We start from the raw sequence: 26,098 nt of genomic DNA, 5'->3' as shown, positions 1-26,098 counted from the left end.
CTGTTTGTCTTTGGGAGCTGATGTCTCTTTGAGTTACAGCTTCATATCAATAATGTATTTACAGTGGAGAAGCTAAGGCTGTTCTAACAAACACCCCCCCTGTAAGGATGGTCAGTCATTGTCCTTGTGGGCAGGGAGATGTGTGGTATTAGGATTACTTGTGTGGCAGTCCGATTTATAGGGCTGACCACAGCAAACATCCCCGGAGAATATTTGTGGCTGTGGATTGAACACAACATAAACTGTGGGAAAAAAATCCTGGAGCCAGTGTTTGTCAAGCTTCAGGTACCACTTCTCAGCAGTTTTAGACGGCGGAGAGGTCGATTCGATTGGCCGAGTTGGTGCTTTTGTCCCACGTGTTCATCTTGGTGGGACTCACGCCTTCCTTGTTCCCGTTCATCTAGGGAAGAGGGTTGAGAGGGTCAGATTCAACGGAAACCGAACCTGTTCTCCTCTCTGAAGAACCTGAATCAGCCGTTCGGTTACTCACAATGTCAGAGTTGAAGGGTTTCACGTTGATGTTGCGGATGGAGCTGCTGGTGAGAGACCACACTTTGGTTTTGTGCTTGAAGGCAGCTCTGACCTGGGGCAGAAACACAGAACACAACCTTCAGAGAGGACTGAGAGAAGACGCCGGACGCCGGGGTGATACAACATCTAATCACGTGTGTGAATCGTGATTCACTTTACCTCCGAGTTGAGAAGACAATGAAACAGGAAGACAAAGAAGCCCTGTAGAAAGAAACAATGATTAATGATGTTGTGAAAACAAAAATGCATTTTTTTTTCCTTTTTGGATCACATCCTTGGTACAAAATATGCCACCCCCAAAATACAAAAGGTCAGTTTCGTTGTAGTCTTATCTCAAATCCTATGATTTTTTCCTTCCTGTAAAACAAAATCTCCCGAGTGCTTACGTCAGCAATGCAAATACAGGAAATACAGTACGTCAAACTATGGAAGTTAGATGATCTCAAACGTCCAAACGTCCATACTCTGCATTCTTCTTCATATAATTTGTGTCATTTGTGGTTCTCCATATCTTTTCCTTTATTTGTTTCCCAATAAAACGCTGTATGTCGCAGCTCTTTAAGACTCCAGACCATGGGTTCCCAAACTCCATCAATGTGGGCCTCCCCTCCGAAAACAGTGACACACCTGCGCCCCCCCAACCCCCAAACTTTAAAATCACGTTTCATTCATAAAAACCATAGAAAATTCAACACTTTTTTTTTTTCTAACCATCCCTCTGCGCCTCCCCTGAATTTCTTTGGGGCCCCCCAGGGGAGGCCCGCCTCACAGTTTGGGAATGCCTGCTCCAGACGGACTCACCTGTAACGAGTTGAACACGGCGAACATGTAGAGAAAGAGGAGGGAGTGTGAGTTGAGGGCCAGGACCCCAAAGATCCAGGAGATACCCAGAATAGGTAGGAGCACAGCCACTGCCTTGGCAGTCAGCCTGCACACACACACACACACACACACACACACACACACACACACACACACACGCACACACAGAAACAACACTGATTACCTAGAACGGAGAGTATAACATTTCACGAAAGGCCTCTAATCAGCCTCATTTGTCATTTGGGTTCTAGCCTTTACAAACTGACTCACTTGACTGCGTTCGCGTCCCCGTGAACCTTGTAATTCTCTGCGCTGATCCGAGATATGATCCTGGTCACTGATATAAGGATGCCAATATTCACCTAGAATTCAAAGAGAAAATAATGTGGGTCAGTTGGGTGCGTTCTACGTTCTACAAGACATGCCTAAAATAGGGCAAGGCATAGCTGGTTACCATGGGTTACTAAGTGATTATTACTCCTCACCACAATGACAAACAGCGCAGGTGCTACGAATGCCCAGATGGCCCCGTTCTTCAAAGACAGCCAGCAGCTGTTAAAAGGAGAGAAATAGAGAGAGAGAAACAGAGAGTGTGTGTGTGTGTGTGAGAGAGAGAGAGAGAGAGAGAGAGAGAGAGAGAGAAAGGGAGACAGCTGTTGTCGCATTGCTCAAACGTATTGGTTCAATCATGGCCTCTATCGCGCTACGTCCGTGTCTGTGTTGCCTTCAGTGTGTCCGAGGCGGAGGTTCGTGTCGGCTGACCCGACCCGTATCCACTTACTTATCCACCGCTCCGTAGCTGTCGAGCGCTGATGTCATGGAGACCACACAGATCACCAGAGGAGAGCCTGGAGCGAACAGGGAACATGTCAGTTGCAGATAGAAACACAATCTGCGCTCTATTAAACCCAAAGTCTTACAGTATACACACACAGGTTGGGAGAAATCTGTGATATGATTGCTTATTTCCTCGATAACAAGGTCCATATATCTGTCATTCGTTTGTTATGCTTTCATGTGTTTGTTTCTCTATTCTTTCATCTGATTTAATTGCTTGCAGACTCCACCGAGATCACCAGACACTCCAGCTACACGACAACTACGCTGTTACAACCAGAGAGGAAATGAAGGATACGGGGTTAAGAGCCTTTTACACCGCTAATAACAGGAGCTGTAAATGATAAAATGACTCTAAGATGTTTAACAGCTATAATTCCAGTAGGACTGGATCTCCAGCACCTAATTTGCTGTTGGCCACAGAATGTGAAATTACTTTGGCCGAAAACAAAGGAAATGATAAAAACTGGATCTTGTTTCCACTAATCACTCCAGCATGTGGGGGAGAGGCAGTGTTTCTGCGCAGCCAGGCTGACTCAGAGTGGTGGTGTCTTCTCTGTCCTTTCAGGTCTGTTCCAGCCAGGTCAGAGGTCATAGGCCTGTTTCAGCCAGGTCAGAGGTCAGAGGCCTGTTCCAGCCAGGTCAGAGGTCAGAGGCCTGTTCCAGCCAGGTCAGAGGTCAGAGGCCTGTTCCAGCCAGGTCAGAGGTCAGAGGCCTGTTCCAGCCAGGTCAGAGGCCTGTTCCAGCCAGGTCAGAGGTCAGAGACCTGTTCCAGCCAGGTCAGAGGTCAGAGGCCTGTTCCAGCCAGGTCAGAGGTCAGAGGCCTGTTCCAGCCAGGTCAGAGGTCAGAGGCCTGTTCCAGCCAGGTCAGAGGTCAGAGGCCTGTTCCAGCTGGGTCAGAGGTCATAGGCTTGTTCCAGCCAGGTGAGAGACCTGTTCCAGCCAGGTCAGAGGTCAAAGGTCTGTTCCAGCCAGGTCTGAGGCCAGTGATGGTAGGGTCAGCGGTTCAAATCCCGGCTCCTCCTGACGACATGTCGAAATGTCCTTGGGCAAGACTCTGAACCCCAAATTGCTCCCAATGAGCAGGCTAGCACCTTGAATGGCAGTTGCCGCCATTGGTGTGTACTGTATGTGTGCGTGAATGGGTGAATGAGAGGTAATTGACCTTTACTTCATTGTAAATCGCTTTGGATAAAAGCGCTACATAAGTGCAGTCCATTTACCATTTAGCGTTAGGACAGCCATATGACAATAACACAATAAGGAAAGAGGTCATATACTGACCCCAGCCAATCCCGTAGTAGTAGAAGTGCTTGCTGCCCTCGGAGCCGAAGACCTTGATGACCATGCTGTAGAGATGGAGCCCCTCCACCAGCATCCAGGCAAACGCGCTCAGGAAGAAGAAGTGAAGCAGTATGGCCATGACCTTACAGGGCAGCTGGGACAGGGGAGGGAGGGGTCAAAGGTACATTCATCACTAGGGCCCAGCATAAATCATCATCATCACCATCATCATCATTCACACACATCATCACTGTGTGTACTGTCCTGTGTTTGTTATCTGCATGCAGGTTTGAAATAAAGTATGATTGGTTGGTTGATTGATTGATTGATCCATCATCATCATCATCATTGTCTTGTGGCCCTAGCCAATGACAGAGTTCTGGTTCTGGAGGGCCTACCGTTCCCGGGTCGAAGTGGGAGCTGATCAGCAGCAGGATCTCCGCCACCAGGATGGCGAAGGACAGGTTGGCGTGGATGTGGTAGCGCTGGTTACGGATGGTGCTCACAGACCTGCGGGACATCGGGCGGCTCGTTAGAACTCGGCTCGTTAGAACTCGGCTCGTTAGCGAGACATTAGCGGTGGCGGCGGCAGCTCACAAGCTAGGATACTCACGACAGGATGGCGAAGGTCACCAGCGTGATGGTCAGGCAGAAGATGGAGATCGAGCAGCCGATGTAACCGATGGTGGACAGTGCCACCCGGTGGGCGTTGGTGAGCTGTGCAGAGTGGACAGACATCTCATCACAAAGTCCACACCACAACATTCCAACAAAGACAGAACAAGACGGCTGATTCATCGCATGGTTGATTCATTACACAATAAAAGACTGCCAGCCATTCAGTAAGTACAACAACATTGAAACCAGCCCCTCCAAGAAATTCGTCTCAATTCACTATCAGGCAACAGCGCCCTCTACGGGAGGTTTATAGTAAGTGACGTCGGTCCTGTAACGTTGAAGGGCTTCGCTTCACGCTACTTCAGGATGTTACTTCACTGTGTTTTACGGCCGGGCTAGCGTCCATGGCAAGGATCTACCGATGAGTCCACTGCAGAGTAGCGGGGGCCGTGGGGGTTTATGTAGGACAGTTGTTCTGTTCTGAATGTGGTAACCATCGTTAGGGTTCTCCTGGGGGGACTGGGCAGGACTCGACTCCGTCATGTAAAAGTAGCAGGGCACGGCTCCCAGTAAAGTCAACTTAAAAGCCTTTCTGCCGTTGTCCGAGTGAGGCCGCTCTCTCGGTCTACTCAGAATCGATTACAGCTCTTAGATCAGATCTTGAATCTGTATACTTTATGACTGTGGGTTTAATATCGCCGTAAAATGTTGCATCTAGGAGAAGTGATTTTCCCAGAGAGAATATGCATTGTTTGGACAGGCGAGAGTAAGCATTGGGTAATTCGGTCCTTTGTGTGTGTGTGTGTGTGTGTGTGTGTGTGTGTGTGTGCACGTGTACAGTATGTGTGTGTGTGTGTGTGTGTGTGTGTGTGCACGTGTACAGTATGTGTGTGTGTGTCGGTGGTGTAGTACATTGATGTTTTTTGGGCCCAGACTTTATTTTGAGGGCTGAGGTTTGATTCTCCATTAACTCCAGCGTGTGCCTTGTCATTACGAGGACCTAGAGATCCCCATCCATCCAGAATAGAGATGCCTGGGCCGCTCCGCTCCAGCCCGCTAATTACAGACCCACCACGGGAAAGTATAGCATCAAATAGATGCCTGCTGCTGAAAAACATCACTGGCACAACCAAGCAGTCAAGATGGTTTTCCTCGTCTATTTCAGGGATGACGACCGCACTCACAACAGGGGGTGAGCATTCTTGATAACACGAGTTCAATAGACACTCCTCTCTCGCTGAAGCTAGTCTTCACTACGGGGGAGAACAATTTCCTTGTAATGTGTGACCGATGCCTACTATTTGAGGATAGGTGTTCACCGATAACATGTTGAGAGAGGAAGGTAATGTCCTTCGAAGTGTGACGCTTTATTTTACACGGTGATACCAGTAATCAAATCAAATCAAACTTTATTTATATAGTGCATTTCATACACAGAGGCAACACAATGCAGCTATTAAAGGAGTTGCACAGTAAGTTTCTGACTGTGGTCTCTGAGGCTAAGACCATAGACCCGAGTTAAAGCCTGAGGAAATCACACTTAAAAACCACACTGGCCATCGTCCACAGCAAGTCCCTATCAAACCACGAGTGAAACCAACATTGTTTCTGCGTAGGTCGACCGAGGAGAGGAATGCTAGGCAGCCGGACGACCTCGGGGTGGAGGGTTTACGGTGTGGTCTACCACCACCTCCTGTCCAATACGCTCCTATAAACCCCGCCCTCCGCTGAGGGGGTAGAGAGAGGGGAGGGGGGCGGGACTCCATGCAAGACCAGGGTGCATTCTGGGAGGGAGAGAGGCCCTTACCTTGATGGGCACCACCTGCATGAGGATGGCGAAGTTGGTCAGGTGGTTACAGAGACACACCGAGTAGGTCATGTTCCCCGCCGACCGCACACAGCCCTCATTAGACCACACACCTTCCTTTGAGCTGGAGGAGGAAGGAGAGAGAGAGTCAACATCCAGCACAGTAGATCCACCGAACTGAGCTCAGAGACACACAGACACAGAAGGGCAAACAAACATGGCCGCCGTCTTAGAAACCCAGACGACGGTAAACACGTTAATCAGTCGAATCCCAGGCATTCTGTGGAGATTTGGCCAATTAAAACGACGATTTGTTGAATTTGTCTCACAGGGTTGTCAAATGTTTCACATTTTTTCATGAGCCATGGGGCGTGGGGGGAGAAGGGGGAGGAAGAGCTCCAACTAAAACATGCACCGTTTGAAATTATTCACTCTTTCTAAGCTGTCAAGCCATTGACTCCCTGTATCAGATGATAAGTGTTTTTGCAGACGGTTGCTGCGTTCTCTTGCTCAAGATACACCGACTCAATCGCACCACGTTCCCTTCCTCCCTGATTTGAGTGACGAGGAGGAAACGGCGAAAGAAACTCTGCCTTAATAATTAACCCATGACCAAAAATCCTTTAGGACTTGAAATAACAACAGTCGGTACAGTGGTAACAGAATTTCCGCTCTGGGACTGCTGGTATGTCTACACAGCTGCAGTTGAACTCCAGACACACCTGTAGTCCAGGAAGGCGCAGTAGAGGAAGACTTTATTGCTCTGGTTCAAGGCTTGTTCTTGCTGGTCTTTGTTCTGAGGGAAAAAAGGAGAGAACATGGTGGATCAGAATTTCCTCACATCCCTGTTCCGCTCACGAAACGAGGATGGATGGTATTGTTTACAATTTGTGTCATCTCAACTGTCACCAATTTGAGCATCTCCATCATGCTTTTTTTGTTGACTCCAGTTGGCTGCTTCATCTATAAGCTTAACAAGACCAGTAAGTAGACTCTCTATGGCTTCCAGAAATAGAACTCTTTTCTGGACTTGAATGAATCAACTCGTTGCCTTTGCATCTGTCGTTAAACAACAATACTCTGCTGGAGCTGAAAGACCAATAAACATCTGAGGAGGGCATCATCTGAACAGTGAAGGGGGGAGGAGAGCACCGCGCTCAGAGAAGGTGATTATTACACCGAGTGAGACTCCCTACCGTCTTCAAGCATTTATTTGATTACAACTCACTTTTTCCATGTAATTCCTCAAATGAGATTTGGAGTCCCCAGAGACAGTGAGCGAATGGCTAAAGGGTAGGAATGCGGTAATTAGGGCTTGGCCGTGGTTTTAGGTTAAAACCTCGGCTCCCTACGACCTGCCCCTCTTTAGAAAACAAAGCTTCGTTGGGCAGGCGTACTGTAACCCCACCACCCCTACCTCCGCCAGCTCCCAGGGCCTGCGCCATCAAATTGGGTAAGACCACGTCGAGATGGACGGACTCTAATTTCCTACTGGAAAAAGTGAGGGGGGAAGCGAAAGTGACAGCGAGGCTCGCACATCATTTCCTGGCCCTATAGGCTCTCTCTGCTTCTTATTACGCGATCACGGTAGGTATGGCTTTGAATGCGAGTGACTTCACTGCGAAACGTTTTCCCTCAACGTCAACTCGCTCCGCGAGACCGAGAAGCTGTTCTGGTCTCTCTCCGTCCGCACGCACGACGCACGCTGCCGCTGACCTCAAGATTATGATAGATAGAGGGGCCGTTCGGTCATAATATTCATAATCGTTACTGTACGGCGATTCACACTGTGTGTAGGTAGAGACGGGAAGGAGAAGAGAGCGCCACACATGCACCTCATCATCGCGGCCGGGCGGCTAGCTTTAAAGAGAGGTGTGGGAGATCCTCTGGAGGACTTTACGGGGCCCTGTGGGCTTTTATTATTAACTCACGGTTTCTTGTCGGGGTGTAAATGAAAGCAGATGGGGGTAAGGTACACCCAGGATCCGTCCACAGCCGAGGACGAGGGGGAGAGAGCAGCCGAGGCTACGCTCGCTCGCACACGCGAACCCGCTCGCTTACGTGGACACATTGCTTTCCATAATCGCAGAGACTTTGAAGTTATTTTGCTCTTGAAGGGAAATTAATAACCCCACAGTGCAAAAGGAGGGATTTGTGTTAGCGGGCCTTAGTTGAACCAGATATGCACTGACAGACATGCTGTAAAACAGCCATGTGATGATGATGATGATGATGATGATGAGTGTGGGGCGATGTGGTGACTCCATCCCTGTGACACGTCCAGTATGTGTTTTGGAGCTGATAGGGGAGAGTGATGTGGATCTGAGGATCACTCCTCAGTGTTAGAATGCAAGACACGCTGGCGTGCTCTACTGTACGCGTGTGTGTGTGTCTTTGTCTGAGTGTGTGTGTGTGTGGGTGTGTCTTTGCCCAAGTGTGTGTGTGTGTGTGTGTCTTTGCCCGAGTGTGTGCGTGTGTGTGTGTGTCTTTGTCCGAGTGTGTGTGTCTTTGTTCGAGTGTTTGTGTGTCTTTGTTCGAGTGTTTGTGTGTCTTTGTTCCAGTGTGTGTGTGTGTCTTTGTCCAAGTGTGTGTGTGTGTGTGTCTTTGTCCAAGTGTGTGAGTGTGTGTCTTTGTCCATGTGTGTGTGTGTGTGTCTTTGTCCAAGTGTGTGTGTGTGTGTGCGTGTCTTTGTCCGAGTGTGTGTGTGTGTGTGCGTGTGCTGCTGCTCTCTCCTCCCTGGTGCCCTGAGGCAGAGCGGTCCGCCAGGGAGGACTGAGGCGCTCCAGGTCTTTATTAACAACAGAGCGGCAGTGAGCACAGCTCTGGAATCAGCTTCCTGACCAGTGAGCACAGCTCTGGAATCAGCTTCCTGACCAGCGAGCACAGCTCTGGAATCAGCTTCCTGACCAGCGAGCACAGACCTGGAATCAGCTTCCTGACCAGCGAGCACAGACCTGGAATCAGCTCCCTGACCAGTGAGCACAGACCTGGAATCAGCTCCCTGACCAGTGAGCACAGCTCTGGAATCAGCTTCCTGACCAGTGAGCACAGACCTGGAATCAGCTTCCTGACCAGCGAGCACAGCTCTGGAATCAGCTTCCTGACCAGTGAGCACAGACCTGGAATCAGCTTCCTGACCAGCGAGCATAGACCTGGAATCAGCTCCCTGACCAGTGAGCACAGCTCTGAGATCAGCTCCCTGACCAGTGAGCACAGCTCTGAGATCAGCTCCCTGACCAGTGAGCACAGCTCTGAGATCAGCTCCCTGACCAGTGAGCACAGCTCTGAGATCAGCTTCCTGACCAGTGAGCACAGCTCTGAGATCAGCTCCCTGACCAGTGAGCACAGCTCTGAGATCAGCTCCCTGACCAGTGAGCACAGCTCTGAGATCAGCTCCCTGACCAGCGAGAGGTGAGGACACAGAGAGAGACGGAGCGAGGGAACGGGACAGAGACAGAGAGAGAGAGAGAGAAAGTGAGTGACGGGGAAATCAAAGAATGTGGATAGTAGAGGAGTAAAGTATGTGAAGATTTACAGTAAATCTAACCACGAAAATATATCAACCTACTACTACATCACAGTCGATGAGACAGTGACCAGGGCTATTTTTTTATTTTTAATTGTATTTGTTTAAATATGTTTTATTTCTATTTAAAAAGGGGTTACAGAATGAAGATTGAGGCCCAGGTGTTGAACACACCTAAAACCCCACAGGGATATCACACAAGTGAACGCTTTCACAACTCTTTAGGGGTGAACATGACTCTCCAGCTAGCATGACATCATAGCGACACGCCTATCTTGTGGCCGAGTGTTGCGTAACAACATTTGGGGGAGACTCTGACTTGTGCTTCAAGGGTGACTGGCATATGATGGTGATTAACGGCGGCCCCCCGCCCCCTCTCCTCACCACCCAATTTGTCGTCATGGTGAAAGAATGGCCTTCAGCATGAGCCCTGCCAACAGGAGAAAAACCGTCTGAAACAGTACATGAACGTCTACTCTTGTGATTCGGAGCGAATGTTGTGCTTTCTATGGTTAATGTCACCGCGAGGCCGACGGCTACGAATATCACGTCAGAATGTGTTGGATAGAATGACGTGAGTGGAAAAAAGTTCCCCCATGCAAACTCTCACCCACGACATTTCTTTGTTTTTGTTGAGAGGTGTTTTTATCTAGGGACCCAACTTTGTACTTTGTTGGTCGACTGCTGTCGTTTTAAGCGTGCTTGATAAATACGTTTTGATCGCTTTGAACGTCGTTGTATGAGCCGTGGAAGAGACACCCGGAGGTAAGTGTGAGCTGGTCGAAAAGGCCCCCCCCCCTTGGTTGGGGGAGTCACCAAACACTGACACCTTTCTCAAATCCCAAGACATCAGGCTATTTCAAGCCGAATTAAATCCGAGCAACGGCTCTCAAGTACGGCGTTAGAGTAGCGGTCAGGGCGTGTCCAGCCCGGGGGCCTCCCGTAAAAAGGTCTCAGATTAAAGACCCTGACACTTGACCCTGACCGAACACAAACACGGTGAACGTAGCTCGCTGAACGTCGAGCTTCTCCGGGTACGACCCGCCAATCCAAACCCTCACCGGCCCGTACCCCTCTAACACAGATCCGAACAGCGCCGCGCTACTCAAAGTCACCTCCTTCCTGCAGCCAAACACCCCCTTAAACAGCCAAACACCCCCTCAAACAGCCTAGCACCGCCAGTGACGCACTCACAGACCTGGCAGGGCCCTGCTTGTAGTAAAGGCATATTTTAAGTGCAGCGAGGTCTAAATAAAGACTGCGGTCCGTCTGGAATCCAAAAGCCCTCGAAATCATAACACAGCAAAACGCCAAAACAAGTTCTGATTTTAGCGGCCTAGACGAGGACATGTTGAGACAGGGTGTGGTTTAGAGGGTTCACTCTGGATGGGGTGTGAGGGAGAGAGAGGGCGTCTCTCTACACCTCTCCGAAACTCATCTTCCGGCAACACCATCGTCTACACGGCAGTGAAACTACTGAACCTCAAAACCGCTGAAACACGTACGTCTCAGAAACACGGTACCTTCTACTTCAGGTGTACGTTCAGAGCGCGGACGGTTACATAACGTTGTTAAAATTAGCCGCGAAAGGAAACATTTTATTGCTCACAGAGGTGTGGGGAAACATTCTCCAGGCCGACAGGCGGAGGAGGGGGGGGAGAGCCCGGCTCAGTCCAGGCCCGGTCCAGACCCAGTAGGACAGCGTCAACACGGAGCCGCCAGTGACACATCTGACCGGGACCGGAGCCGACCGGGACCACCTCCGCGGCAGAACCGGAGCCCGGGCTGGAGATGAGCTCAACACAACGGGTGTTGTTGACAACAACCGTCGTGATGTCAAACGCAGACACACGCACACACAGGCCCGTTAAAGACGGCGGAGGAAGCCCGGTCTGGGTCCGTTCTGGGTCCGGTCCGGACGCGGCGAGCCCCGGGTGAGATCATGATGTCTGGGGAAATGAAATACGCCTTGCAGCTGCGGTCTGGCTTGGGGGCTCCGAGGTATAGAGGCTGAAAACAAACCCGAGTGTTGATAAGCGCGAAGGGTGTTAAGGAAAAACCCAGCCAATTAAACGCAAGACGTTGCAGTTTTGATAAGGTGAGATCGGGAAGTTTCTTGGGAGATCCGTGGGGTTGTGAAAACAAAGGGACAGATTCGCTTTTCAGGTAGTTTACAAGGAATGGTTTTCCAGAAGGAGTTTTGAAATTCATAACTTGTAGCTGGGCTGGAACAGGAGTACATGAGGCCGTGTAAAATAAGCTTCGTTGCATCTGCTTTTGCCTGTGGAAATGAAAAGGAAGTTCCATTTTGTTTAGTTGTGATAGAGAGAGAGAGAAAAAAAGAGAGAGAGAGGAGTAGAAAGAGAGTTGTGATAGAGAGTAGGAAGAGAGAGCTGTGATAGAGGGAGAGAGAGAAAGAGGGAGAGAGAGAAAGGAGACCCTCAATGCAAAGCTCTTGCTTCTTGGCAACAGCCAGATCTCCATCTGCGATTGATCAGCCTGCTGGCCCCAATTTGTGTGTGTGTGTGCGTGTGTGTGTGTGTGTGTGTGTGTGCGTGTGTGTGTGTATGAGAGAGAGAAAGGGACTCGCCCACAAGGTTTTTAAGTTGGGTGTGTCTTGGGAGATATAAAAAGACTGGCTATAAAGACTGCTTATTATTGTGGCAGAGAAGATAGATACCAGCATTGGCTTACAGTACATTATTAACAAGGTCTCTCTCTCTACTCACCCGCATACACCTCTCTCTCTCTACTCCCTCACACCACACACACCTCTCTCTCTCTCCTCCCTCACACACCTCTCTCTCTCTCTCCTCCCTCACACATACCTCTCTCTATCTCTCTCCTCCCTCACACACACCTCTCTCTCTCTACTCCCTCACACCACACACACCTCTCTCTCTCTCCTCCCTCACACACCTCTCTCTCTCTCTACTCCCTCACACCACACACACCTCTCTCTCTCTCCTCCCTCACACACCTCTCTCTCTCTCTCCTCCCTCACACATACCTCTCTCTCTCTCTATCTCTCTCCTCCCTCACACACACCTCTCTCTCTCTACTCCCTCACACACACCTCTCTCTCTCTCTCTCTCTCTACTCCCTCACACACACCTCTCTCTCTCTCTCCTCCCTCACACATACCTCTCTCTCTCTATCTCTCTCCTCCCTCACACACACCTCTCTCTCTCTACTCCCTCACACACACCTCTCTCTCTCTCTCTCTCTACTCCCTCACATACACCTCTCTCTCTCTCCTCCCTCATATACACCTCTCTCTCTCTTTCTCTATCTCTACTCCTCTCTCTCTCTCTCCTCCCTCACACACACCTCTCTCTCTACTCCCTCACACACACCTCTCTCTCTCTCCTCCCTCATATACACCTCTCTCTCTCTCTCTTTCTCTATCTCTACTCCTCTCTCAATCTCTCCTCCCTCACATCTCTCTCTCCCTCTCCTCTTTCCTCCTCTCTCACTGATTCCACGGTGTCTTCAAGCACTCCCAATGTCAACCTTGCATCTGAAGTCCAGTGTGAATCTAACCCTACATGTTCAGGTGGGCAGGTGAGTCAGTGTGAATCTAACCCTACATGTTCAGGTGGGCAGGTGAGTCAGTGTGATTCTAACCCTACATGCTCAGGTGGGCAGGTGAGTCAGTGTGAATCTAACCCTACATGTTCAGGTGGGCAGGTGAGTCAGTGTGAATCTAACCCTACATGCTCAGGTGGGCAGGTGAGTCAGTGTGATTCTAACCCTACATGCTCAGGTGGGCAGGTGAGTCAGTGTGAATCTAACCCTACATGCTCAGGTAGGAGGGTGAGTCAGTGTGAATCTAACCCTACATGTTCAGGTGGGCAGGTGAGTCAGTGTGAATCTAACCCTACATGCTCAGGTAGGAGGGTGAGTCAGTGTGAATCTAACCCTACATGCTCAGGTAGGAGGGTGAGTCAGTGTGAATCTAACCCTACATGCTCAGGTAGGAGGGTGAGTCAGTGTGAATCTAACCCTACATGCTCAGGTGGGCAGGTGAGTCAGTGTGTAGGACCCCCCAGGCCACCAGCGCTCCTCCTGCGCTCTAGCGCCCCCCCCTGGCCACCCCTCACAGAGGCCTGGCTCGGCCGCGCGTGTTTTATTAGCCCGTAAAGTCAGGTCCTGCTCGTCAAAGCCTTTTTTCTGGATCCTTCTCCCTTTTGACACTAAGCAGCACTGGCGTTCCTGGTGAAATCACACTTTCCATTTCTTCACCTCATACCATCGGTGTGATGCTCTGAGGGAGGAGGAGGAGGAGGAGGAGGTGGTGGAGAGGAGCAGCGGGGTTTTTATGTATACAGTATATTAATGTTTAACTACGGACCCCGGCGCCCCCCGCACGCCGCCTCCCACGCCAAACCTCGCGTCACATTAGGAGTCATAAATCACGGTTTGGCCAAGGCCCGATCAGAATGGCGTGAGAACGCTTGGCGGGCCTCCGGCGGACCTGATAACGCCCGGCCCGAATATGGGACCTGCTATCGGGGGCCCACGGTCAGCTGAGGACGGTCACCACACAACCTCGCCGGGTGTTTGGCGAGGCTCCGGGCTCACAGGTGATCCATCACCGCGGCCAATCACAACACAAGGTCGGCGTGGGTCGTTAAGAGAGGTGACGCCATCTACGCACGCTAGACTACGCATTTCATCAACTCGATTCCTCGTTTTTCTCACGGTCGAAGGGCAGCCGTCGTCGACGTGGTCAGATACTGAGACGGACGGTCAGGGGCGCCCACGCCGGTCGAGATCTGCCACCGCGCGGATGTAGGGCGCAGTCGGCCGTAGGCGGGGTCTGTCGTAACCATGGCAGAGAGGACGTTGCTAAGAGATATGGGGCGGGTGACGGGGCCCCGTCTCTGACACAGTTCCCTCTCTCTGGCTTTAATGAACTGACTGGCTGCCTGTCCGTCTCTCACAGGGGCCAATCACAAATCAGCGCCGGCACAGCGGGCGGCCATTTTGGACTGACAGTAAAGAGCGGAGTAAACAAAAGACGGGAAAGGTCCTCCTCATACTGTGAGTGTGTGTGTGTGTGTGAGTGTGTGTGAGTGTGTGAGTGTGTGTGCGTGGGCAGCTCCCCTGCTCTTCAAGCTCAGGGGTTGATAAGTATCCACCGGCTTCCAAAGACATTAAAATTCCCAAAATAGTCAGTCACTTTTTGGCCAAATCTATCCAAAGGTCTAAAACAGGCCATTAATAGCAAACTGACTTATTTGCTGGGTAGAGCCACGGCCAAGAGTGTGTGATATGCAACGTTTAAATTTATTCCTAGTAACTCCCAGTTATATTGTCTTAAGAAAGTTCAAAACATGTTGGCCGTTGAAGTCAACCGAGTCAGAAACGAAAGCACGTAAATTTAACAATCTATCCCTGCTACAAAATCTCTGATTGTCTGGTCTGGGGGTCTGTGCAAATCATAGATGTACTTCTTTCCACCAGAAGAATTGCAGTGCGTTGCTTAAACTCATTACATAAACCAGTGAAGCACTCAACATCAATGCAACCATGATGATTCAACACGCAACAAAACTGGAACGCATTCATGGCCACTTCCACAACAAGGGAGATACTCGCCTTCCTCCCATGGTGTCTGCTAAAACAAACACAGTAATCATTGTCACAGGAACCGGGCCAGATAATTGCAGCATAAACATTTGTTTCACTGGGGAAAATGGAGGCAAACAAAGCCCATCGCCATGGTTTCAAGAAGAAGCATGGTTTTCATTTATGCTCTTGAGTGAGGGAAGAAAAAACAACAACTTTTGATGGTGATTCACTTGAATGGCAAGTGAATATGTTCTAACCTGTGTAGTTCGGGGAAGGGGAAGGACATTTCCACTGATAAGGGTCTGAGTTGAGTTTGACTGTTGGTGAAGAAATAACTTTTTACCTCAGGGCCAACGCACTGGATAATCATATGTCAACTGTATATTTACATTTCAGGCGAGTGGATAATATGGATGAGGTGTCTTGACTATTATCAGTTTGTAAAAAGAGAGAACTTGACGCCTTCACATTGTATTTCTGTTAGCGTCTGATTAGCAAAGACCATACGCGTTTATAAATTAAGCTTCATTATGTGTTTCAAATGCCTTTCCCATGGAAAACTGGCTACCCTTCCTCAACTAAAATCCCTGCCACAATGCCGAAAGGCAAAAATGTTGTTCATAAAGTAAAATTATTGCTCCTTTCGAAACGCCAAAGCCAACTGTTCGAAAATGCCCATAATCAGTTTTCTTTCAGGAAGCCACATGCTTTGTGAGGGAACGTTTAAAAGGGGCTGAGACTAATGAAAACAAAATGTCCTTCTTAGTGTTGGTGTGTGGCCAGTTCTGCCCTGTCCCTGTTTCCCTTACAGACGGGAAGCCAGGTCAAAGCAGAGCTGATGTGGAGAGATCAAAAAGCTCCAGCCCCTCCCCCTGATAAGGTCAGGCTCCCACACCTGACCTCTGACCTACCCCCCGGACCAGCAGCTCTCTGGCATAACTGGTGTTGTTGTTGTTGTTGTTGTTGTTGTTGGGGTGGGGGGCGGGGTCTTACCAGGACGTGAGTAAGGACGATCTTGATTAGCGGCGCTCCGGACAGGTTGACCGACAGCGCCGGTGAGGGCTCCACCTTCAGAGAGATGAGGAAACTGGCCACCTGGATGTTGCAGTCCTTGAAATCGGACGCCTGGTTGATCCTGAGAGGGGGGGAGGGGAGAGGGGGGGGGCGGAGTCATCTGTCAGCGTTCCACCAATCAAAGCCGACGCTCTACACGGTGGTGTCACACAGGACTCCCAACAGTAGCGGCAGAGTGGGACTTAGATCCGTCTGTTATGTCCTAAATCATCCTGACTACAGCGTTATGTCAGAGGCTTTTCTAGGGCAACAGGTAGGTTGGCGTTGGGCTGTAGAGGCAACACCCTCATACCATGATCCAGGGGCACGTTCTCACCCATAGAGGAGGGGGAGGTCCATATCAAAAACAACCCCTCATGAACTAACCCCTTTCCAAACGGGAGGTGAACAGGCCTTGAGGATAGGCTGATCCCAAATGTGTTCCTAATCAAACTGAAAAGAGCCATTTCCAAAAGAAAGGGTTATTTGGTCCCAAAAGTCTAAAACTTTGAGAATGGACCGGAAGGACCCACGGTGGGGCGTATCGGTCAGCGGAGGTTAAGTGGACAGATGGGAGATAAGACCGGGCCCCGGGCGCGCAGGAAACAAGGGCACCGCCACGGAGCCGAGGGACTGCAGCTGAGACACAGGAAGTGGCTTCTGGCCTCGACGCGGGGAACATTTTGTGCCGTATCATCTCTCTGATCCACAGAGAGAGGGTCTTTTTTGTTCTGAATGGCAGCAATTCCTAATTACAGGAACCTTACAGTAAACAATAGTGTTTATAGAGTCATTTCCTTACATGGCTAGTATATACTGGGTGGATAGTTCAAAATCTGTACACACACAGGTTGATGGACTGGTTTGGATGTACCAGGTCAGAGGTCATCCCACTCACCTGGTCCGGTGAGGGCTGATCTCTTTGTAGTAGTTGTGCATGTTGTGGTAGAAGAGGCCAACAATGGTGGTTTGAGCTGAGGAGAGGGATAGAGAAGGAGAGAGAGAGAGAGAGAGGGGTCAAAGGTGAAACGCACAGGCGTAGGGCCGAGAATGTGTTGAGGCGCTGCTACAATGCTCACGGGGAGGGGAACTTTCATTAACACCACCTCGTTGAATCAGGTTGCCACAGGCCGGCTAATGGGAGATCTGTGTGCTCGCACGCGGGTGCCAGGAAGGGTGTGTGTGTGTGTGTGGGGGGGGGGTGTAGGCACGGACCACGTGTGTGTGGGGAAATTATGTAAGTCACAAGCGCCGTGACCTCAACGGGCCACCGGGAGGTCTGCGAGCGTAGGACTGTCCCGACTCTGGACTGACTCACCACAAGGTCCAGTCCCACCTACTGTAACACACAACGTCCCACCTACTGTACCACACAACGCTGGAATATAAACGACACCGGAGGATAAACTGTGAGGACTACATGTCGTGTTCGATGGACTCGTTCCCAAGAGTTCGGAAATCAACTCCGCTCCGCTAAGTGGAACGACTTCAACGGAGAGAAGAGCTATCTTGTGGATTCATCTGAATCTCCAGAGTCTACGAGTCCCAGAAAGCTTCTAAATCAAATCAGGTTGCCAGGTTTTGGTGAACACAGTGACCGTAACTACCCCCCCCCCCCCCCCCCCCCCCCCCCCGAGTCCCCCGACGGATCAGTTGGTGGCCAGTTAGCCCGTAAATCTTTCTTCGGGGGAAGACAGAATGTGATAGAAAATGGGAAATCCATCTGCATCTTTTTATATCTTGGAAGTATCTCAGCTTGAGAGAAAAAAAAAGGATCTTTTACAGGATTTAATTGGGGTATAAAACTTCCACTTGGTGCCTTTTATACAATCAACCATGTGTTCAGACCCATACGTTAACTAGTCCTGAGTATCAGCTGCCAGCTGTAACATCTATATTCCATTTTCTGATAATGGTGTTTTAATAGATTATTAAAAAGTTTTATTCCAATGTTAGTGTAGCAACGCAGTGCGTTTGGGGGCTGAGGGAATCCGACACAAACACAAAGTCAAACAAACACGGCTTTAATACCCAGAGTAATTACTGCCTTCTCCCGGTCTGAGCCTGGTGGAGAGTGAGCTAAGTGAATAAATGAGTCCGGTGTGAAAGGCTATTCTTTCTAATGGGAGATATAAGTGAGGGAAAAGTGGGGAAACTCTCCAGCGTGTGAAGGGCCATGATTCACATTTTCTATTTCTCATTATGTCACTTTCTCTCGAAATACTCGACCTACCTACCCTAGTAAAACGTACCGTACAACGCTACCCGCATAAAAGTCACGGCTGTATATCCACAGCGTGCCTAAACACACACACGCACACACACACACACACACGCACGCACACACACACACACACACACACACACGGTGCCTGTTCTCTGTGGTCCCTGCTACGGAGAAGGTCTTTAATCCCAACCATAATAAACTACCGCCCCAATAACAAGAGCAGAACTAATGTGCACTTTTCAACTTTCAAGCCAAGGAAGCTGCTCGCTTGGGATAAAACAACTTGACACTAGGGCGGCGTTAGCCTGCAGGGTCTACTCCCACAACAGGAGTGGACAGCAGCAGATGGCTGTACAGTACATCCATGAACAATACGCTGCATTAAGGGAGTGTGAGAGAGCGGAGTGGGTGACAGGATCTCACCCTGCATGGTGAACGCCTCCCCGGGAACCGAGATGTAGTTCTTCCCCTGTGTGGGGAAGCGATAGTGCGGCAGGTTGTAGTTCTTGGGGAACTTCATCAGCGAGTAGTCTGCGGTGGGTTCAGAGGTCAAGAGGAGAGAGATGTGAGAGGTCAGAGGTGAAGTCACACGGGGGATGGGGGGGTTGGGACCGTAGGCCGGGCCAGCGTGTTATCTGGTGAGTCATGGGCGGATCAAAGATGGGGCCGGGGCTCCTGGGAGAGAGTACGCAAGCAAGCAAACAAAATATTATCCAAGAAATAACCCCCACCGAGGGAGAGAGAGGGAGAGAGAGAGAGAGAGAGGGTGTTCTCAGAGGGGGGAATCACATGAAGTCATTTTGACGCTCGACCAGAATGTCCATCTTTTCCCGTTTGAACTCGGTCTTTTATGAAACGCCATTGGTGGAGTCATCTGAGGGCGGGGCCGGCGTTCTACTGACCTGCTACCAAGGACTTTCCGCCCAGTGAGATGAGAGAGGGCCTGGGCTCCAGGTTGGTGACCATGTGGTCCATCACTTTGTCCACGGTCTCAATCAGGCCAGTGACCATTGGCGTGGACTGCTGCTCAGCATGCTATGAAAATAAAATACATTCATACGGATTTATTTAAATACATAATTAAAATGTTTAAAAGGTCAGTGATTAAACCATCATAGAAATGCACGCAAATTCTTCTTATATGGCTAAAAAGCCTAATCGGAGGGGATTATATAGTGGGGTGTCTCAGCTGTCCAAGTCTTATGTTCCCGTTCTCTGTGAACATCTGTTCCAGCTTGCTCTTAAGAAAACAAGCATGCTCGTTCGCAGGGCTCGGCAAACTCTCACCACAGACTGGCTTAAAATGGCCCTCTCCAGGCAATCCTGTCTTTACACGTGAACCGCGGATGGGATTACACTTTGCACACATACTGTACTGTATACACATCGTACACCATTTAGTCATTAGCACTGTCCTGTCCAGTCCCTGCACCCTGTCTAATGTAGTCTACCCATCAGTGTTGTGCACCAACTGACCAGAACTAATTCCTAGTATGTGTAAAAACTACCTGGCAATAAAACTGATTGTGATTCTGAGAGCCTGAAGCTTTGACCAGTATGAATGTAGACATGTGATTATATTTAGTATTCATCATGATACGGTTTGTGAACTCATTAGCTTTATCGGAGCCGTCACGGTGGTGTATGAACACGTTTACCTCCACCGGCGAGGACAGCACTTCCTCCACACTCTTCAGAAAAGCCTGGATAGGACACAACAGAATAGAGACGTTACTTCATAAGAGGTATTAGTACCTGTGTGTGTGTGTGTGTGTGTGTGTGTGTGTGTAAGGTACGAGCGGTCCTAGTGTGTGTGTAAGGTACGAGCGGTCCTAGTGTGTGTGTGTGCGTGTGTGTGTGTGTGTGTGTAAGGTACGAGCGGTCCTAGTGTGTGTGTGTGTGTGTGTGTGTGTGTGTGTAAGGTACGAGCGTTCCTAGTGTGTGTGTGTGTGTTTGTGTGTGTAATGTACGAGCGGTCCTAGTGTGTGTGTGTGTGTGTGTGTGTGTGTGTGTGTGTGTGTGTGTGTAAGGTACGAGCGGTCCTAGTGTGTGTGTGTGTGTGTGTGTGTGTGTGTGTGTGTGTGTGTGTAAGGTACGAGCGGTCCCAGTGTTTCAGCACCTGTGTGAGGTTGTTGGCCGTGTCGTGGGGGATGGTTCTGTTGGGCAGGCTGAAGGTCAGCGTGTCCAGGATCCCCAGCATGGGCATGGGCACCGGCTCCCGAGTGCTGGCCAGCTCCTCGCTCTGCTGGGTGACCACAGGACGGGTCACAGCTGTGGTCCTCTGGCGAGGGGACAAAACACCAGGCATCAAACGGGTTTTTACTAGAAACAGACAGATACTCTCCCAGCACACAGCAGGGCCAGTATGCGCTACACAGTAGGCCTACAGAATGTTTTATGTGACCATTAGCCTGAGACGCAGGAAGTCTGCGCGCGGGAGTCTGCTGTTTCAGAACTCTGCTCTTTTCCAGGCGCCTGCCCTATAGGGAGCCATTTTGTGTTGTGTAGAGCAGCTGTCTCTACTTTCTCCACCTCCTCCATGGACGTTTAATAAACAACCCATTCAAAAATACCCTTTTCTTTCCTCAATTCCTCAGGCTTCAAGGAGAACAATAATTTCAAGAGATATTAATTGTTTGTGTCTACAGCGTTTCAACTACCTAATTTCCTGGGAGGCTGCAGTGTGTCTGCTTATGAGGTTACGAAGGACGCATCAAATCCTGTCGCTAAACCGTGGATGAATTTGGTGGGAATACCATGCGAGATTCCTCACAAACTCATCCGGAACATTCCAGAACATTCATAGGTAGAGTAACAGGTGGTCTCCGTAGGGGGTTTCTGTGTGAATAAAGTTGTTGTTAAACTTACAGGTGTCTGTGTTGTAGAGGAGACTTCCTCGGGGACGCTGGGGGAGGTGGGAGAGATGACCGCTTCCCCTGGTCAGAGGGAAACAAAACACCCAAGGATGAAGAAAGTCAGGTTTCCGCTGGACCTCCGCAAGAGGAACCATGTGGGAGGCAAGCCTTGCTATTTTGATTATGAATCACAGAGTGATTACAAGTACAGTACACACCCAGGAGATATTAGATGTGAATAGCTTTAAATGATATATCACTACAGTGGGTGTCAACATGTCCATATAATGGATTTCCTGAGGTAAATCTACCGCTGCATCCACTCTGCCTCAGTTTATATAGATGGAGAAATATGAGATAAACATCCTACCTTCTGTAGTCATTACAAAACATTATTTTATGTATATGAATGTTCTGAAGCGGTCTATAGCTTTTGGAAAACACCTTTAATGACCACACCAACTTGTGGACTAAATAGGTTTCCGGCGGAATACAGTTGTTACTGTATCAGACGCTTATAAGGTAGAAATATGTGGGAGGCTTGTAGGGAGGACTGTTAAAAACTTTTATGGTAGAAGTATGTGAGATGATTTGAAGATAAGGACATATTTTGTAGAACTGAATCTTTTGTTGACAGGCGCAAGTCCTGTGACTGGAATGCATCAAAGACCACGTGGAAATACCCCTTTCTCTGTGTGCGTCATTTGAGGGGGGATTGTCAACATAACAGGCATTTCATATCAGAAAGAACAGACGGTCATATCCTACCTATGGCGGCTTTGTAATACATCAATATATCCTTAGGTGAGAGGGCCCTCTCCCAGATGACGAACTCATCAAACGCCCCGGTCATGTAGTGTTGATAGGACTGGCCATTTCCTGTGCCTATGACGAGGTCAGGGTAGGGGTCACCATAGTTCTTGGACACGTTGCCTTTGGGGTCACCGATGCTGAATGTCCCGTTGATGTAGATCTTCAGACCGTCCTCCAGGGTCCAGCTGAAGAGAATATGGGTCCAGTACGGCCCTGGAGTAGCGAAACAGAGAGAGATGCATGAACTGGAAGTAGTCGTATTCCTTGTGTGTGTGTATTTTTGAGGATAGGTTGCTTGTTAGTTTTAGCCAACCGACAGGCACTGTATTTCACCCAGTCTACCACAAACATTTCAGCCTCCCCTGTCCGCTGCTCCCCGGTCCAACCTTCCCCTTCTGCTCCAGCTACAGTCATTATCCAGCTGTCTAAGCTGCCCTTGACCAGGATCTGGTTTGTTGTCCCTCCAAACTCTCCCTCAATCAAAGGTTTACAATACAGGCTGCTTCAAAGAGGAAATTACATCCCCCTAGATGTTTTTGGGGTAAACTAGCAATTAAGAGACTCACTAGAGACAATGCATTCACTGTGTGAGCAACACGTCAAGAACATTGTCTGAGAGCGCCGAAGCACGTCCATCCCTTTGGGGTTAACTTGAACACAAACCACATGTCCTACAAAGAAATGTGCTCATTCACACCTTCAAGTGATCTTTCTGTCTTTTCCTCTCTGATGAAGACGTTTCTGTTGAGCACTTACAGTTTATAGACCACAAAGCTCCAACTGAGCATGTTACAGTATGTCTTGTGGTATAACTTTGTGTTGAGGGTTCATACGAACTGGCTGAGTATTGGAATTATGGTTTTTACCTCAGTTGTAAAGTTAAACGCAAACAAAAGCCGGGATTAAATGAAAATGTCATCATGTCACATTATATGAAACAGATGACGTTCCAGCCACATCAACCAAAAGAGCCTAAGGCCTCTAGCGCATATCCTTAAGCAACTGTAACAAAAACAGTATGACAGAAGACATTTGAGAATATAATCATTTTCTTCAAACGTCCATGGATACAGTATTCTAAGAGTAAAACCATGTACTGCATGTTTTCTCTAAAAATAGCCTATCAGATCAAGTATGAGGGACAGGAATGAAGAAATAACTTTGCCATTAGATTGTCAATGTTATTTCTATTACTTCAACTTACTATATTTTTTTAGGGTCAGCAACTTTGTTCATACATAATCTGACCATTTTAAGCGTCTGATGAGATCATTATGTAGACAGTACAACTATACACTTGCAGTATTGTATACTATTCAATATTCATAATAGCCAGACTAACAGATGGAGTAAACATAAAACTAAATACACTTCTCTGGGGTCAGTTGTATCAACCAGTTTCATCTGGTAACAATCAACAAAAACACAATATAACTACAGTATACAGTATACTATATTTCACATATCTATGGTTGGCAATCAGACATTTTGAAGTATCAATATGGAAAACTTACAAACTAGTGAGCATAGAGAAAGGGGAAATCTATCTATAAGTTTCATTCATTCATTCATTAATTCATTCATTCATTCATAAGACTCCCCAGTGCAGTAGCCTACCTGGGAGATTGATTTTTGCCTTCCATCTCTTGGAGTTCCCTCTTGTGTAGAACTCCACGTATCCTCCATAGGCATTGGCATAGACAGAGAAGCCGTTGGAGATCACTTTCCCCCCGGAGGCGATGGCAAAACGGGACTGTGCCTCCTGGTTCTTCCAGAAGAATGAAAATGTGATCCCTACAAAATATGGTTAGAAATTACTAGATGAAACGTGTCTGAATATGAATCCCAACGTTTAATACTTCCTCCGTGAAGGTTAAAGTTAGCGAACACAAGCTACTCACCCTCGGGACCACACAGGGTGGGGTCGCTAATGCAGGAGTTCTGGTAGTTTCCAAAATGGAGGAACGTGCCTCCGTGATCTCCGTTCAGATAGATGCCCTTGTTTACCATTCCCTCCACTATATCTGTAAGGGAAACCAGTATTTGGTAACGGTGGTTAGTGGTTCTGTTGTCGTAGCTAGCTGTGCTGAAATAATTGATCTCTTCAGTCTGTAGATTTACAAAGCGACCGATTTGTGATCACAGTCAGCTACGACCTGGGTCTTACTCTGCTATGACCTGGGTCTTTCTCTGCTATGACCTGGGTCTTTCTCTGCTATGACCTGGGTCTTACTCTGCTATGACCTGGGTCTTTATCTGCTATGACCTGGGTCTTTCTCTGCTATGACCTGGGTCTTTATCTGCTATGACCTGGGTCTTACTCTGCTATGACCTGGGTCTTACTCTGCTATGACCTGGGTCTTTCTCTGCTATGACCTGGCTCTTTCTCTGCTATGACCTGGATCTTACTCTGCTATGACCTGGTTCTTTCTCTGCTATGACCTGGGTCTTACTCTGCTATGACCTGGCTCTTTCTCTGCTATGACCCGGCTCTTTCTCTGCTATGACCTGGATCTTACTCTGCTATGACCTGGTTCTTTCTCTGCTATGACCTGGCTCTTTCTCTGCTATGACCTATGCTATGACCTATGACCTCTGCTCCACTGCTGCCTTAACTTGTTGCGCTCTAGTTAGAAATCTCTAAACTTTTAATCTTACTTCATACTGAGTGTATAAAAATGCCCCTGCTTCTTTTAGATGAAGAAAGCAACCCTAAACCTAACCCTCTACAGGCAAGCCATCTCGAAAGAGACGTTCAACAGGCTGTCATGCCCAAGTGTGACACTTAAGTCAGCTACTAAACTACAGCACTACACAATGTACCCAAACGATTAGGACAGGAAAACAGGCCACTAAAGCAAACAGGTGACAGCTGTTGAAAATGCGAGCACGTGGAGTATTTGAGTGAGTGAGTGGAGATGTTCCTCACCTACTGTCGCAGAAATGTTAGTGTAGGCAGAGTCATTGGTATACACAGAGGAAGAGTTATGGGAGGTATGTAGCACAGTGTGGTTGTGGATTCTGAGAGCTGGATGAAACATGGAAAACAAACAGACAAGAGGAGAGAAAAGTGATTCACATACACATGAACACAACAACATAGAAGACACAGCAGTGAGGGAAAACAGACACTACGGACATGGTGAGGTGAGGGGTGTGGTGAACGGCTACGGTATGAGATGACGGGGTGTGATGCTAAGCTCAGGACACAGGCAGTGCTCAGGGAGGTACGGAATGTCTAGAGATGCACTGTCCCTCTCAAAATGTCTTAACAGAGGATAACAATTAAGGTAGGTAACTATAACCAGAGGTGCAAACCGATCACAGGTGAAAAAGGTGACACACATGCAAACCCATACATACACAGATCAAACAAATGACCTATTTTGGATTAATAACGGTTATTTTTACCTAAAGCTTGACAAGTCTGCACCCCTGTATAACTCCCCACCGTTTCTGAAAGTTTAGTTTCCGCCTGGCAGAGATAGATTTTTCTTACAGTAGACCGGTCCTTCGAGAAGGTCAGTCTCAAACGGTCTGGTGGGGAGCTGTCCAATGAGTCGCCACACAAACAAATCAACTACGAGCAGCTAAAAGCTGTCTTGGTGGTTATGAGAAAGACAGGAGGTGAGCTGAGAGGAGGGGAGAGTTGACACGTGGGCGCAGGAAGGGGGACAGGGGACGGTCTTCCCCCCCGATCATATTAGAAAGCAGAATTGTCCCCTTCAATATTTCTACTGGGGGACTGTGAAAAAATCTTCCAGGAGAGAATACCCCTGGACCCCCTCCAACTAAATGCCCCCCCCATGTTTAACTCACTCCTACACCCTTGGGTGGATAACAGCTTTGGACCACGTAACCAGAGGTCAAAGAAGATTGTGTTTTTCTCTCTTGCCTAGACATCTAGCCAGATCTCTGATGAACGTACTTATATTGCTTCCATTAACGCGGCCCGGCTTGTTTCCGATCTGGTCCCAGAGTCCGTGGATCCCGTCCACCGCGTCCAGGGGCCAATAGTGCGAGGCCGTGGCCAACACCTGCAGGCCTGGACACAGATCTCATGGGTAAACATCCAGACCCAGATGGGACTTTTCCCCTAATCAAGCTCCATCACGCTACTTCACATTACTTTTTTCCTGGCACTCCAT

At 48.8% G+C, this 26,098-nt stretch overlaps 1 protein-coding gene across 1 annotated transcript; it reads right to left on the bottom strand.

Moving 5' to 3' along the window:
* adgrd1 (adhesion G protein-coupled receptor D1) lies at positions 1-26,098 on the bottom strand (the record flags this gene model as incomplete). The annotated part of the gene is made up of 25 exons (XM_084439610.1): positions 1-400; positions 491-583; positions 691-732; positions 1,333-1,459; positions 1,624-1,715; positions 1,839-1,905; positions 2,135-2,201; positions 3,475-3,628; positions 3,873-3,984; positions 4,088-4,191; positions 5,900-6,023; positions 6,622-6,695; positions 15,996-16,137; positions 16,954-17,029; positions 18,706-18,813; positions 19,185-19,302; positions 19,941-19,985; positions 20,402-20,563; positions 21,151-21,218; positions 21,906-22,163; positions 23,568-23,744; positions 23,852-23,974; positions 24,880-24,978; positions 25,879-25,995; positions 26,080-26,098. The coding sequence occupies 25 exons, from the start codon at positions 26,096-26,098 to the stop codon at positions 305-307; spliced, it is 2,664 nt and encodes an 887-aa protein (XP_084295736.1). The 3' UTR covers positions 1-304.

The sequence above is a fragment of the Borostomias antarcticus genome (genome assembly GCF_949987555.1).
Source record: "Borostomias antarcticus genome assembly, chromosome: 6".
NCBI lineage: Eukaryota > Metazoa > Chordata > Actinopteri > Stomiiformes > Stomiidae > Borostomias > Borostomias antarcticus.
Note: the sequence above shows the minus strand (reverse complement) of the source record. Positions and strands in the feature narration are given on the sequence as shown.